The sequence below is a fragment of the Aquila chrysaetos genome, chromosome 12 (genome assembly GCF_900496995.4).
Source record: "Aquila chrysaetos chrysaetos chromosome 12, bAquChr1.4, whole genome shotgun sequence".
Taxonomy (NCBI): domain Eukaryota; kingdom Metazoa; phylum Chordata; class Aves; order Accipitriformes; family Accipitridae; genus Aquila; species Aquila chrysaetos.
This window is the reverse complement of record NC_044015.1, coordinates 41,658,647-41,674,150: the sequence shown is the minus strand read 5'-3', so window position 1 is coordinate 41,674,150 and position 15,504 is coordinate 41,658,647. Positions and strand designations below refer to the sequence as shown.

At 40.5% G+C, this 15,504-nt stretch overlaps 1 protein-coding gene across 3 annotated transcripts; it reads right to left on the bottom strand.

The window, feature by feature from the left end:
- Positions 1-8: 8 nt before the first annotated feature.
- On the bottom strand, positions 9-13,402 carry LOC115349145 (biotin-dependent 3-methylcrotonyl-coenzyme A carboxylase beta1 subunit-like). Of its 3 annotated transcripts, none has more exons than XM_041127972.1 (13): positions 13,230-13,402; positions 12,480-12,806; positions 10,586-10,782; positions 9,281-9,459; positions 8,252-8,332; positions 7,654-7,832; positions 6,019-6,211; positions 5,087-5,178; positions 4,012-4,168; positions 3,132-3,254; positions 2,359-2,507; positions 1,789-1,870; positions 9-215 (listed from the first exon to the last, which is right to left on the bottom strand). In XM_041127972.1, the coding sequence occupies exons 2-13, from the start codon at positions 12,800-12,802 to the stop codon at positions 132-134; spliced, it is 1,839 nt and encodes a 612-aa protein (XP_040983906.1). In that variant the 5' UTR covers positions 12,803-12,806; positions 13,230-13,402; the 3' UTR covers positions 9-131. The 3 variants fall into 3 exon arrangements, with proteins under 3 accessions (XP_040983906.1, XP_029888855.1, XP_040983907.1); XM_030032995.2 differs by having other exon boundaries at positions 13,236-13,401; XM_041127973.1 differs by lacking the exon at positions 13,230-13,402 and adding an exon at positions 13,069-13,087.
- Between the last annotated feature and the right edge of the window lie 2,102 nt (positions 13,403-15,504).

The window sequence follows — 15,504 nt, the reverse complement described above, 5'->3', positions numbered from 1 at the left end:
GATTCTTGTTTGTCTGCAGTGGTTTAACATTTTTATTAATGGTATCAAACAATTAGAAAATAATTTACATTAAAGATTTCTAGTACACGGTGCTAACTTTAAAAGGCTGATTATTTGAAAAATGGCTGTAGTTACATTCTGATGACAGGATATTGACACGGAGATATGACCTGGTACTTCTGCTGTTCTATAATCTCTAAGCACTGTGCAATTACCTAATTAAAAAAAAACAAAACAATATAAGCAATGAGCCTCTGAAACAAAAAATTAGTAAAACTTAACTAGTTATGCACTCATTCAGTAATACATTTGTTCTTCCTTTCTGCAAAACAATGAACATTTAAAATGAACAGTTGTTGGCTGTAGCATTAGGGCAAATAGCTGTCAGTATAACTTAACCCTGGGGCAGGGGAAATGTGAAGGAAGAAACATCCTCAGGATCCCAAAGTTTATGCGCTGCATACAGACACCACTAAACCATTTTAAAGTCACTGTGGTGACAAGAGAATTACTTTTGGAGCACTGGGAAGCTATTTTGCTGTAAACTCCAATGAAAATATATTATGTGATAATCCATTTCTGTTATTACATAGCTATGCTCCTAAGATTCCCCATCGCATATCAAAAATGAGCAGAACATCCTGCTCTTCCACATCCATCTTTTTCTAAGAAGTCATCTTTCTTGGCGTCTTGTGGCAACAGGGACTGAAAATACAGAACTGGTTTTGGTCTTTAAAAACAAGGTAATTCTCTATATTTCACTGCTACTGGAGCACACGCTGTCTTTTAAAAGCCTATTTAAAAAAAAGCACATAAAAGATCTGAATGAGCACATGCTGTCAGTTCAGACAAAGCTAAACATAAACTCCCATCTGTTAGCAAGAACTGGGATAAAGTAGCACAACAATATTGTAAAAACCAGCTACACATGCAAACACAAATTGTGGTGTGCCGGTGAAAATTACCTAAGAGTAACAATGATTCATTTCAACTATCATATATTTTCTTTTCATGTGTAGCTCCTAGAGACAGGTAGTCTTGGGGCTCTAGTACTAGAAAATACTTCTCAGTGCTCTCCCATTATCAAAGTTCCCATAAACCCCACAGAAAATATTTAATGTCTATGTAGTACCATAACTATGTACCATATTTAGAAGGATTAATTGATAGCAGGCTATATTTGTGAACTTTAAGTAAACAAGCTTCAGAAGCGCAAAGAACATTTTAAGTATTGCTAATAAACAATCCAACAAAGAAAAATAGAACAAAGGGGGCGGATTTCAGAAAGAATCTAACGGAATGGATGTCTGCCAACTTAAAAATAAATAAAAAGGGGGGGGGGGGGCATCCCAAATGTAAGCAGCAAATGACGAGCAGGATGAGAAAGTCGCAAAAAGAAACATCCTAGGACAAAAGAATGGCCACAATGTTAACGGTGAAGAGCCTGAAAAACAGTGAAGATAGGGGTGATTATGCGAGACCGAAAAAGAAAGGATTTGGATACAGAATCAAATGGTAAAGTCAATTAAGAGGTTCAGTGAGGAAATGCTGTAGTCAAGTAACCAGAACATAACCAGAATTCAACAGAAACTTTTTGGATAGACTAATTGAGAAGAGAAAAGATAAGAATTACAAAGCTAAATTCCACAGAAAAGGGAGTGAGAAATGGGAGACCCAGTTCTGGGAATCAGCATGCTGCTGACCTTGAGCGAGTCATAGGCTTACGCATTCGCCACAAGATCCTTTTGAGATGCGAGAATAAAATGCACTATAGGGAAAAAAACCTACCTTTCTAGTATTTTGAGGTAGAATTACACCACCATCCCAGAGTCTGGCAGAGGAGTAAAATGCACTGCTTTCTTCCTCTAGCCTGGATAAGACAGAGTATTAAACAAGCTTAAAAGCACAAAAATGTAATAAAAAACATCAGGCCAGTAAAATAAAATCATAGATGAAAAAGGCACATACTTCCATCTCAAGTGAATGTGCAATACTACTGTTAAAATTAATTAGAATCCAGCAAATAATACATAACAGATCTGATCATTCTGCAGTACAGACCATCTTCCACATTCAGATGATGACCATTGTTTAATATACCGCAGAATATCTTGATCTGGGGTTGTATGGTTTGGGTTTTGTTTTTTGGGTTTTTTTTTTTTAAGTCAAACATTTGTGGTTCCTTAAGAAGATCCTAAGAACAGATATAGGATTACATGGAAATTTAAAATATTTTTCAGTAGATTCAGGTTTGCTTTATTTGTTTGGGATGTGTTGATCTGTAAGATGAACAAAAGTAGGTAACTTAACTAATTAAATCCCAGTGTAACTGCAAGGGTTTATATTTAATGTCCTTACTTTTCTTTCAGATGTTTTAGCTCTGATTCATCTCCTGTACAGTCATTGTCCCCAGCTTGTGGGACTGTGGAGAAATGTCTTGAATCCACAAGAGCAACTCTTGCATTAGGCCACAAGAACAGAAAGTTCGGACTGAACGATCTCCCACACTACAAAAAAAATGCACAGTACAAACTCATTGAAATTAATCACAAAAAGATGGCTGTAGGATGACACAATCAAGTTCAAGGCAGAATGTAATACAGTTTAATTTGTAGAGCATTAATGATACAGCTCCTTTACCATTACAGCTACAGCTCCTGTGTCAGTACAGACACTGTGGTAGCAACCGTCACAATCCCCATTGCCTTCAATACTGCTATTTTATTATTTCATTTTTTCTCCAAGCACTTACATGTTTAATTCTGAGCAAAGAGCCCTATTGCACTTACTAACAGCGTGCACAGCACTCATTGTAGCACAACTAAAGGAGACGTGCTCCTTGATCACTGAAAAAAACCAGCACGTGCTAAGAAAAAGGCAGGATTGGTGCCCAAGTAGGGACATTTTCAGATAACCTGTTTCTTTAGAACTGGCTCTAGATTCTTAGAGGCAGACCAAATTTTCTGTAATCACACCTTGTGATGCATTTCTTACTTTAGAAGTTGTTAAAATAATGAATTGAGTTAGATGTCTGCAACAACAGTTGACTGTTTTAAAAAGGAAATGCTGTGAAATCTTGGTATAGTGTAAAAAATCTATTACTAAACCCATTAGATTTATGCCACCCATACCATAACATAGCTTTCGCTCCCATAACAGCCACCGATTACAATGGTTATTTTAGGAACAGCAGCACAAGCAACAGCAGCCATCATGGAGGCCTGGGCTTTTAATCTGTTGGAGTGAGCCTTTGCCTGAAAAAAAAATAAAGATTTCAGATCCTTTAAGTTTTTCTCCTAGATTCCCTCCACTCCCACCAACCTTGTATCTCTAAAACATTAATTTCTTTACAATTCTGTAGGATCGTTTCTTCCACAACAGTATGACAGCATTATTAACTACCATAGCCCATTATGCACTTATTTTACAACGTATATCAGCAAAACAATTGTAACCAGTGTGCAAAAACCTATGCTACAGTGCAACCCTAGCTCTCCCAGGCATTAGCAAAGCTCAGATACAACAGAATTATGCCACCAGGCTTTGTCTTAAGTGCTGGTGACAGTTGGGAGGAACAGGGCTGCAGAAACAGTGTCTGCTCAGAGAATCTGATGTAGGTTTTACCATGAGGCTCTCTGTAGCCCAGGACAAAACGTACTGCACTTTAATGCCTTCACTTTTCTAAAAGAGAAATATCTATTTTTCTGTGGAGCACAGTGGTATCAGAAGAATCGATAGGCTGTATTTCAATATAAAAAGTGCACTATAAATTCCAAGTTTTACAGCTTGCACGCCAGCTGGACAGTACCATTTTAGATAAGCATAGAGGCCTGCTTAAAATTAGAATAAAGTGAGAATGCTAACGGAAAGATTTAAGAACAAAGTAATTATGAAGCTTCTTGGTTTAAACCATCAAGAGTGGTTTAAAAAAGTAACTTCAAAATGTAATCTTAAACAGAACAGGAACTAGGAATTTCTTGAATTAAGCGTATTGAACTACAAATGCCGTACCTGTGAGATGCTCGTTGGCTCTGCTGTATGTGGAGCAGTATTTTGCAAAAAGAGGATGGGAAGGCTTCGCTGACTGCAAAGCTGTACGAAGTGGCTACCCTTGAGAGAAGCATCGTGAGACAGCTCCCCATTGTTAGCCACTATGCCCACCAAGTGCCTACAAAACAGACACATGAACATTTTCACTTTTGAACCTCAGAAATGATGAAACTGTAGCTCAGTGTTCTGAAGGATGGAAACATAAATATCCATACACACACACACAGATCTGCCCTTTACAAAAATTCAGAATGTAAAACGATGCACATACGTGTGTCATTTCATTCAAGGACCCACACACACCTAACAAATAAGAAGTCTTACAGCACTCCTGATACGTAAAGCATAGGAGTATTAACATGGATTAATACCCAGAGGGCAGGTAAAGCTATAGATGACCTGTCAGAGTTTACACTGCAAGACAACATGCAAGGTGCAGGACTCCGGGCTCTCTCTAATTCCTGTAACATACAACATAACAATCTGAAGTGTTTATGCTTTCAACCTAAAGAGGCTCTAAAAATATATTTTACTACCTTTTTTTAATCATTTTTAATATGCTTTGACTAGAACGTTGTATGCTTCATGAACATGTTAATAATACAGTCTGATCTGAATTACGCAAGGTTTTATTGTATGAGTATTATCCCATCTCCATCACATGGGAGAAGAGATGACAGCTTTCCACTCGGCTCAAGAAGGAACACTTTTAAAGATGCTGTTTCTTCTTTCTTAAGGAATCTGCTGAGACTTCAGTGTTCCAACTCTCTGGCTAGTAGTTTTTGTAAACAAATCATTTCACAAAGTCATGAAAACCATTCATTTGTAATCACTCTCTGCTGCTATTGGCCTGAGACATGGTGAATTCAGAGCTCAGAGAAGATCAGGCTTTCTAGAAGTATTTTATTACCAATTCTTGACTGACTCAAAACTTCATAAACGTTGTTATTAGAATACTGTAACACCTGAGAATGATATGAAAGCTATTTAGACAAGTATGTCCATACATTTTGATAGTGAAATGTTATAGCCTTACCCTTCCATGTGGCCAAATCCTGTTACTAATGTTGTTCCATAATTAGCCTTGAATTCCTGGAATCTGCTTCCATCCATCAGACGGCTCAGAATCTGCAAAGAAATTATTACCAACCATGTATTTTGAGCCAAAGTTCAACTCCAAAATTATTTCAGTGTTACAGAGCACAGTTGTTCATGTGCATACAAATGTTGTAAAAAACCCACTGTGTGCAGTTACAGTTTTTGTGCATAAGAAACACTCAGCAGCATATTGCTCATGCTTTTTTCAAACACAGTTTAAAAGCTGCCTTCAAAGCTACACTGCTTTCTACAGTCAATCCCCTTAACTGTAGGAATTTACCCCTGGAAAAATACTGGATTCGCATCCTTGGAGACTAAATCTCTTCTAGTACAACACAATGAAAATAGCGTGGGCAGCTCTGCATGTCTCTGCTGATGTATTAGCGTCTGTCCCAGCCTCAAACAAGTTTAATTTGAGCTTTGTTGTTTTTTTCAGTCAGTATTTTCATTAAGCAATTAAGTTACAAGATAAAGTCTTGACTACTTGGGTAAAAAAAAAAAAAAAGGCAGGGGGAAGGGAAAACAGGACACTAAAGGGGTGCACATTCTCAAGGCAGCCAACACACTACAAGACATACTGACATAACAGCATCTCAGTGCCCGGAAACACGTGGGGATCAGCTGGCATAATCTGTAATTATCTTATCTCTAGCAGGTTTTCAGCTTAAATATTTTCTATAATTCTACAGAACTGTTGCCATTCTTCTCTGTTGCAGACCCAAGAGAGTTTGGCAACTGATTAGGTAACAATACAAAATATCTCAGGTACTTCAGGATTCTCCAAGAAAGAACAGCCAGTTGCCTGTTAACCTGTAGCTACTAGATAGAGCAGACTGAAAGGACAAAGGAATACAGTATCTGTCACCTTACCAGTTTTACAGGAAGAGTACACCTATAATCTTGTGGTGCCAGTCCCAAGAGCTCATCAGAACTATAGAGAGGACTGTCATGCTCTATGACCTCCTCTGGCAGTGGATCGTAATTTAATGTAGAAATAACATTTCTAATACATTCATAGGCTTCCTTTTCTGAAGATGCAAAATGGTCACTACAGCCACTGACTCTAGGAGAGAGAGCAATATTAATTAGTATTGAATTAATGAAATCTGTGAGTCTCCAAACTTCCTGAAAATACTGATTTTGTTCCTGTATGAATGAGTTGGAAGCAGTAAGTCAGTGGAATTTCTGTGCAATCCAACCCCAAAACAAATTCACAGTAAGAAGTTCTTCCCTGTGACTTTTGTGTTTACCTATATTACAGAAAGACCTTTGAATTTATTTTCATGACAACATTGTTGCAAACAATATAATAAAGAGAAAACAAACTTTAAAAATTATTTCAAAATAAGTACTTCCAGCCCGGATATAAAGACAGTAACTTATTACATGTGACACAGTTATCCAACTGTCACACTAGTATTTGGTTTTGTGAGAAAGATATAGAATCTGGTTACCATACACACAGCATAGAATGCCAAGAACAAAGAAGCAAAGCCACCCTTTTCCCCTATCTAGAAGGGAATAACTATTTTGACAACTACAGAAATTTCTGACACAGAAAAACAGCATTAAAGAAATAGTTAGATAGCTACTATCAGGTTTATTGCCTGTTTGCTCATCTCCTGCTATGAAGCCCTCATTAACAGCAGAGGCAGGCAGGCTTTCCATTTTTCTTCTTTGCTTCAGGTACTTTTACAAGCATTCAGATTCTAGAGTTAGTCTAGTGTCTCCAGAAGCAGACAAGACAAATGGGAAGAAGTCATACCACCTCTCCACTCATCAGTTTAGGGAAGAAAAAATAATTTCTTACACATTTTCCCCATCATCACAACTATTTTTTTTTAATATATGTATCCTGATAACATTTACATTAGGAAAAGAAGTGATACCATTCCTCTTCTATAGCTGGTCCCTCCGAGGCACAGAGGAACTGACTTGCCTGAAGTTGTTCAGAAAGTACGTGGAAAAAATGGGGAACCAAAACCAGATTTGTCCAGTCCCTGCTTCACCCCATAACATCACTTAATTTTACTTCCGTTTGGCTGATCTAACAAAAAAACCTGTACCTGAGAAGGAAAGCAAACAGTGTAATAATAGGTTTTACTTTTGGCCCTGATCCTGACCTCTGTACTTACGTGAGATTTCTCTCAGAGAGTATGTGTGTGTATATATATATACACACACACATACACAGTGGAAGTGCAAAGTTCCCATGGACAGTAGTAAAGCTGAAATTACAATGCCGTGTTACTTTTTTTATTTCAGAGAGTTATATCTAGCCCCATGATATTCCCACATATGTAACTGAATACCACCAACCTTTATAATAATTCATGTATCATATCAACCGGGTTTTTTTTCACTGCATGTTTTTCAGTCCTTGAGGACCATATTGTATCCTGTCACTGGAGTAGCTTCAGTCACATCAATTTGAGATCGAATGACAGTTTCTTTAAAGCTAAGTATGCTGAATTCTCTGCTACTTTTGAGACTTATTTCACATACTCAGAGTGAAGCTTGGCTCCTCCTAGGTCCTCGGGAGAGACATATTCTCCTGTAGCAGCTTTTACCAGAGGTGGGCCAGCAAGGAACAGTGTACCGATTTTATCTATAATCACAGTTTCTTCTGCCATGGTTGGAACATAGGCACCTCCAGCTACACAGGAGCCACACACCACTGCCACCTGAAGGATGCAGAAACCAAAACAAATCAAGATGCTGGAGAGGGGAGAATGGAAAGGCAAAAGCATTACCTTTATTTCACAAACGCTGAAGAGACTAAATCACAGCATGGGGAACAATGAACTAGAGATATAAATACCAGCATGAACAACAATGCTGGTTTTGACAGTTCAATGTTTACTCTGAAATAACCTAGTGATTTGATGCTTTTCCATCACGATCAGTTGGTAAACACTTAGAAGATCCTTAAGGCTAAAGCATTCTGTTATGTGAGATACTATTTGAATCTCCCTTCCCCACAAAGAGAAAAGGTGAGCTTTAGGAATTTTTTTGCATGTTTGAGAGTTAGAACAAAACTTTTTTTTCAGAACTCTGTTGATCACATACACCACACTTACTCGTACTCCAAATAACACTGTACCTGAGGGATTCTCAAGGCAGACATTATTGCTTCATTGTAGAAAACTCTGCCACCGTGTGACTTGTCAGGGAACAGCTCTGACTGATATTACAGAGAAAAGACAGTGTCAGTATTTACTACAAAAGCCAATGCTTCCTCTTCACTCCATTCATTCACAAATGCGTTGTAACCCACTCTGGGAAGGTCACCACTAACAATCATACCTGAAACTTTCACATACAGCAATCGCTACTGTATTTATTCCCCTTATACACTGTGCAATTCCACAAAAACACCCATGTGTTTTGAAAGCAGAGGTAAGTTTCATATTTTTTGTGAAACCAATTTATTCTGCACAAACTGAGACTGTAAACATGGAGGAGGAGAAGCTCACGTTCATACTTTATCTGTGAAATGGCTTCAGCACAGTTTTCTTTTCTACTTAGTTTTTGATGCAATTCCTTAAGTCAGGTAAAAACTTTTTCTATGTGTTTGCTTTCAGTCTGGAGAGGGAACAACTATACTCTCTGTGATATTATGACCTCTGTACATTGGAAAGTAACCTGTGCAAATTATCCTTTTACAGTAAGAATTTCACAAACTACATTTTTAAAGGCCACAGAGGTTACTGCATTATAAATGTAATTACTGTGATAACAAACATTACAATACAATACAGAGTAATTTTACAGATACTGAAGTTGAAAATAGAACCTCAAACAATGTACCGATTTATTAAAGACAGAAAAGCATTTCAGCACACTGAGGAATACCCATGCTTGGTCAGCACTTCATCCCCCCACTGATACTCAAGTTTCTAAACTTTGATTAGATGCTAGATGCAAAATTAGCCAAAGTGATCACTATTGTTATAGATCGTCAGATCATCTCCCAGACTCCGATTTGTGGACAAAACTCAATTTAAGTATAACAGACAATGAAAGTCAGCCAGCCAAGAAAACAAAACATAAATCTGAGGTTTATTGCTAAACATTAGTATGATTAAAATAAACGTAGGTATTTTCTTCTGTGAAGTGGTTCCGATATTACCTGTAGTGGTAGGAATGCTCCCCCGCTGTCAACAAGGTACACAGATAACAGTCTGTTCTGCATGGCTATTTCTTGAGCTCTTAATTGTTTCTTCACTCCAATCGGATAAATAGTTCCTCCTTTCACAGTTGCATCGTTTGCCATGAAGACACACCAGACCCCGCAGATTTTGCCAATTCCTGTATGTGGTACCACAGATACTTATCAGGACTCTCTAAAATACCACAGATGAAACAGGGGGCCAAATTATAGCTAGGATGTTCTTTCAGTAATACTGTATCAAGAAGCTGCAAATTAAGTTGCAAATACCACACAGGGAAGAAATCTATAGCTCTTCTCTGAATAACAAGCTGAAAGCTAATGCTACTTAAAAAAAATCTAAATGACAGAAGACAGAACTTGAAATAAACTTACTCCTGGTGACAATATAAGAGAAAAAAATACACAGTTTGACTTCCAACTCTTGAGACAACAGGGAAGGCAATTAAAAATTACCTATATAAAACCGAAAAATGTAGCAATCTGTGACAAAAGATAGGATTTCATAATCTGTTCTTCTAGTTACTTTTTAAACTGGAATTGCTCTTCAAAATGCAATGAAAAGACTTGTCTATAATTTGAAAAATATTACAAAATAAATGTCACAGCTCCTGTGTCCCTCAGTAACTTGGTCCCCTTTCCTTTAACAGACAACAGCTGATTTGACACATCATCCTAAATTTTTTGAGACAAAAATCAGCAACAGATAAGTAGAATAAATTACTAAATCTAGAAGAAATGAAAGAACTTTTTTTTCTTTAAAGGTTTCTCCCAGATTCCCCAGCAAAAATTGCAGAAGAGTAATACAGCAGTGGCTGAACTCTTCTATGTTGGGAGCTGCTACCGGATAGAGCTGATGTTCACTTTTCCTAGGAAAGCACATTCTTAAAATACTAAAATATTCCATAAACCTGATTATGTGCATCCTTTTTCCTTTCCCAGTAAGAACAAACACCTTAACTTCAGTGAACAAGGCTGGTTACTCTGGGAAGGTGTGCAGCGCATACGGAATGACAGCTAATGTACGCTGCCTACAATCACTTACTCGTCACTGCAACCAAAGAGCACCTCTCAAATTATATTAAGAATCACGTTGGTTCAAAACTCTTCTGGGCTGCGTCTCCAGCATGGGCTGCTCAAAACAATACCCTCAACCCATATCCTTCTTTAGCTCTAATACAAATCATATTTAAAGATATGAGCAATGAAACAAATGAACTTCATCAATTTCCCATTACTTCTAATACTACATTTGCTAGCATTTACCAGTAAGGCACCCAGCAGCAGGGACATCACCATACGGCATATTGAGGCCTGCCAGTGGAGACAGCTCAAGAAAAGACTCATCATCAAGCAGCAACTTCAGGCGTTCACGAACGAACAGCTTCTTGTTTCTCTGAGTATGACGCAAGATGGCATTTTCTCCCCCTCCTTTACTGACCGTCTCTAGCAATTCTGAATATCTGATTAAAAAAACAAAGTTTCAATTAATGAAAACCACCTTTACTTACAAGTTACCCTTTAGCACATTAAACGTAGTACTTGGATGTATTGCACAGTTTTCATATAAATGGCATGAGAATGAAGATGAATTCACATTTTTGGATTATTGTTTCGTACAAAGTGTAATAAAAAGCAAAGGTATGTTATTTAAAGCAAGCATTTTAGTTTCGTTATTCAAAAATTGTCTAATAAGGACAAAAAATTTGTATTATTTCATTCTTTTTTCTATCTGCAGTTTATGTTCATAGCTAGTAGACATTATTAAATCCATATCCTCCCCTGGGTGTTGCCCATATACACTCAACACACGGTATTTCACAATACATGATCATACTTAATCTCTGCCAGCAACCCCATGAGCAGAATTCTGACAAGGGGCTGATCATCAGCGACCAACACTGACTTTGAGAGATACTGCCCTACAACAACGTTAGCAGCTATTAATCACTTGCAGCTATTAATCAGGCTATAATAATTTGCTAGTCCTAATTCATCATGGACATTTACCCTCCATGTTCCAGCTACTCTAGGGAAGAATCCAGTCAAGGGCTTCCTCCTTCAGTTCCCCTCAACAAGTTTATCCGACAAAAATCAGTAACTCCTAAGTAGAATAAATTACTAAATCTAGAAGAAATGCACACTCTACAGCACGGAAGATATACTTTTAAAGTAGTGAATACTGCAGTGCCATTACAATCATCAAGAGAGGAAGTGATTACCAAGTGTTATTGTCAGGGCAGCATCAAGTACAGATAAGGAACTGAAAAAACTGTAAACAAATGTGGTATCTCAAATAATTTTGGTCTTAAATAAACCAGGTTCTTCATTTATTTCAAATAAAACATTTTTTGCCAAGATGGATCATCTTTAACTAAAAGTACTGTTTAACCTAACTATTTATGCACCACTCCGTACATGACTCCATTACCTTATTATGGCTTCCTGCAGACTGTAGAGATTGAAAAACCTCAGGAGAAAAAAGCTAAGGATTTTTAATAATGCCGTAAATGCCACCACAGGAGGGCACAGTGTGTTTTCCGTAGCTTTGCTTCCAGCTCATGTATCATTCCTCTGAACAAAGGCGTTTGCATTTTTGCCATCTGATCTTTAAGGACAAACACATAAAATACATTTTCCTGCTTTTATCAGTGAATCACGATTAATTGCAACAACCGTCACCTACTCTTTCAGGAGGCATCTGCAAATGTGTGAGTCACCATTTATGTCTCTGCATTCAAAATCCAACACAAAACAAATTATGTGAAGGTCTAGAAAAAATACTTCTTGGCAATATATGCAAAAAAATGCCACATGGAACTATTTTAAATACAGTCTGCACCTAGATTTAGGCATTTCAGTCAACATTTAGGCACCTCTTTGGGGGGGGGGGGGGGGGGGGGGCTGAAATTTTTAAGTGGTGATGCTTGTAAAATTCACTCTGCAGAGAAGCTGCCCGAGAAAAGAGCTGCCAGGAAACTAGTTTAAGCTTCAAAATGGTTAGGTAAAAGAAACAACTTTTTTTATTATTTTTTAATCTCTGGACTTTTTAATTGGCATTCTTCCTAGGTTAAAAAGCTCCAAAAAGTGCCCGTAGGTAACTCTCACATCATCTCACAAGTCGCGACATTTTTGAAACAGCACAAAACCAGTTTATTACCTTTTAATAACAGCCTCACTGTTCCTTAAATTTCCTTCAAACACATGTCGATACACAGACAGGATACGTCCGTCTAAAACAGGGTAAGTTTTGGCCCACCGTCTGTATTTTGCTTTGTTACTTCCCAAGCGGCAGGGAAGCACGTCGCGTGTCCTTTCCAAGCCCTGATCCTGCAGGACGTGTGCTGGCTGTTTACCACGATGCAAGTCCCTAGACTTTCTTTCCAACACGCGATTTTTTAAGGTTTGTAACCTTGGGAGCGGCGGGGATGTGGCGTTGGGGGACAGTCTCCCAAGGGAGCGCAAAGCGACGGTGTTCCACATGGCCCTAAGAGAGGGAGAAGGGAGAAGAAACGGCATTTACTGACCAAAAAAAAAAAATTAAACTCCAGATTCCCTCAGCCGGCGAGGCGAGGCGAGGCGAGGCGGGCACCACACCTCAGGTCGCGGTGCTGAGGGAACGAACACCCGCGGTTCCCGCCTTGCAGCACGCAGGTCTCCCCGGCGAGGAGAGCCCGCTGAGGCGGCGGGGGCCCCGCGGGGACGAACGGGGCAGGAATAAAGCCGCCGGGAACGGGAACGGGGCCGACCGGGGCCTGCGGGGCGGGGACGGAGCCCGGGCCGCCCCTCAGCGCCCGTTCCCGGGGCGAGCAAGCGGGGGGACCCTCCGGCGGGGCTCCCCGGCCTGCCCGCCCGCCCGCCGCTGCCTCGCCGCCCCTTCCCTCCCCTCCTTCCCCGCGTCCCCGCCGACCCTTACTCGGCCAGCCACCGCGGAGCCGTCCGGTGCGGGCCCGCCTCTCGGGGCGGCCCCGTAACCCGCAGGGCGGCCCGCCCCCGGTTGTCCTCTGCCCCGGGTGGCCGGGCCTGCCGGCGGGGCCTTGCTGGGCCGCGGGCCGGTACTGCCGGGTGCTGCTGCCGAAGGAGCCGTGCTGGGCCCCGGCGGTCCCTCGGCCGTGCCCTGGCCCAGCTGCTGCCGCCCACCGCCCTGGGTCGTCCCCCGGCACCGGCACCGGCCCCGGGCCGGTTCTCCTCACCGGGCCTCTGCCCTCAGGGGCGGGCTGGGGAGCGCGGCCAAGAACGGTGACTTCACCTCAGAAGGGCAAACGTTACAAAAAACGGCACAGGGAGCAGAGCGGATTGCCGCTCTAGGAAATAAGCGCGGTTCTGTACGCGGGGTGCGTGTGTGATTTGTAAATTACGTGTTGCGGGGCAGTATTGAGCGTTGCAGACCCGACGGTAGCCTCGGAAATAACGCGCAGGTGCTTTTCCTGCCGTTAAATACAGGCTGGCCGCAACGTGTCTCCTCTTCAGCGCACTCGCGGGCGACATTTTGAGCGACGCCATTCCTCTCAAGAACGGTTGGAAGCCGTTCGAAGCTGTAACTGCTCAGTCAAAATGCCTAAACGCTTTCTAATTAAGCTTATCATTAAAATATTAAAATGAACTTGATTTTTTTTTTTCCTTCCATACCTCATCCTGTCCCTGGGCTGCTTCAGTCAGTTTGCTATTGTTAGTCATGGCATAACCTTCCAGAAATTACTGCGCGTTGCCTTTCAGCGACTTCATTAAAATGCATTCCTGCCAGAGAGCTCTTTATCCATACATATTAATAAGGCTTCGTAGCGATAATTAAGCGATGACTAATATGTTCGTGAATGTAAGTATCCAGCATAGGCAGGAGAAAGAATTTGTAGGTAAATAAGTTCTGTATGTTATTAAAAAAAGATACTGACAAAATTATTGACAATTAAGATTTGCTGAGCTGTACCAATTTAAAATAATCTTTTTTTCCTTTTACGCTTAAAGCAGATACGACTGTCTTTGATACTGTGCTCCCTTGTATCAAGAAACTCAACGCAGGTGGGGCTGTGCGAAGCGGCACCGCTGCCCTGGGTGGCTTCAGCTGTCCTCCTGGGATCTTCCAGAGTCTCGCCTGCTGTCCCGAACCCTGTGGCTGGGAGTTGAAGGTCTGTGCTGAACGCAGCGAGAGCCCAGGGAAGAGCGGGCAGGGCTGCTCTCTCAGGGCAAACGTAGCACGCAAGGGCAACACGGACACTCCAGGGTTAGAAGAGGGTCATGCTAAATTGGGGTGTGGTGTCTGCACTTGTAGAGAATCCCTTTAAAAAAATAGGGTCGCGGATCTGATTTGCACTCTTCTCAAAACGCTCGTTAATTCTGGACCAGCCAGAATGAGGCAAGTGGTCGGCATTTGTTACTGATAAGGAAACTATTGAACAAAAACCCCGTCCATACGCATGTTGTAGGCACTGGTGCAGCCATGGAGAGGTTCGTGGTATAGCCCGTGTATGAAGTTAGCAGCCTGCTAAATCATTCAGGCTGGTTTGGGGCATTCGCAGGGGTGGGTGTTGCTTGTTTCAGTTCACGTCTTCCCTCCTTCCATGGTGTAACCAGAAGTCTCTTCTCCCAGCAGTTTGAGAAACTTGCAAAGAGCTGAAGATGAGAGACAGAAGCCACTTTGCAGCTTTATATAGATCTTTTGCATTTCCTGTGGGATTTTATGTGAATTTTTGTGCTCTCTGTGGTGCAGGTGATAATGGGGAAGGAAAGAGTGGTGACAGAAATTCATGTAAAGCAGGAGAATACATTTGAGGAGGTCTGAACTTCAAAGAGGTGTTGATGGTAGTGAAAATGCTGGGTGCTCAGCTTGCTGAAGAAGGAGTTGCTGATGCAAGTGCTTCAGTATGTATTTAAAGTGAGATTTGGGCTTCCTGTTGTTTCTGGGGTTTTTTTTAAGTTGACCCATATATCATTTCCCTGGATTCATAAGATTTTTTAGTACTCTGTTCTGTGAATGTATCAGAGGGACTACTTTTCAATTATAATTTTCATGCTTCTTATTTCATTTTCCATAATTAAGTGTTAGACTTTCATAAGATGCATTATCTCTAAAACGCTAGCGTTGCATAGCAATTTCATTTTATGTGAACTTAATTTGCAGAATTTTTTTAAAATACTTTTGCAGTTAATGTATTGGCTTATATTATTTTACAGGTTTTCCAGTAGAT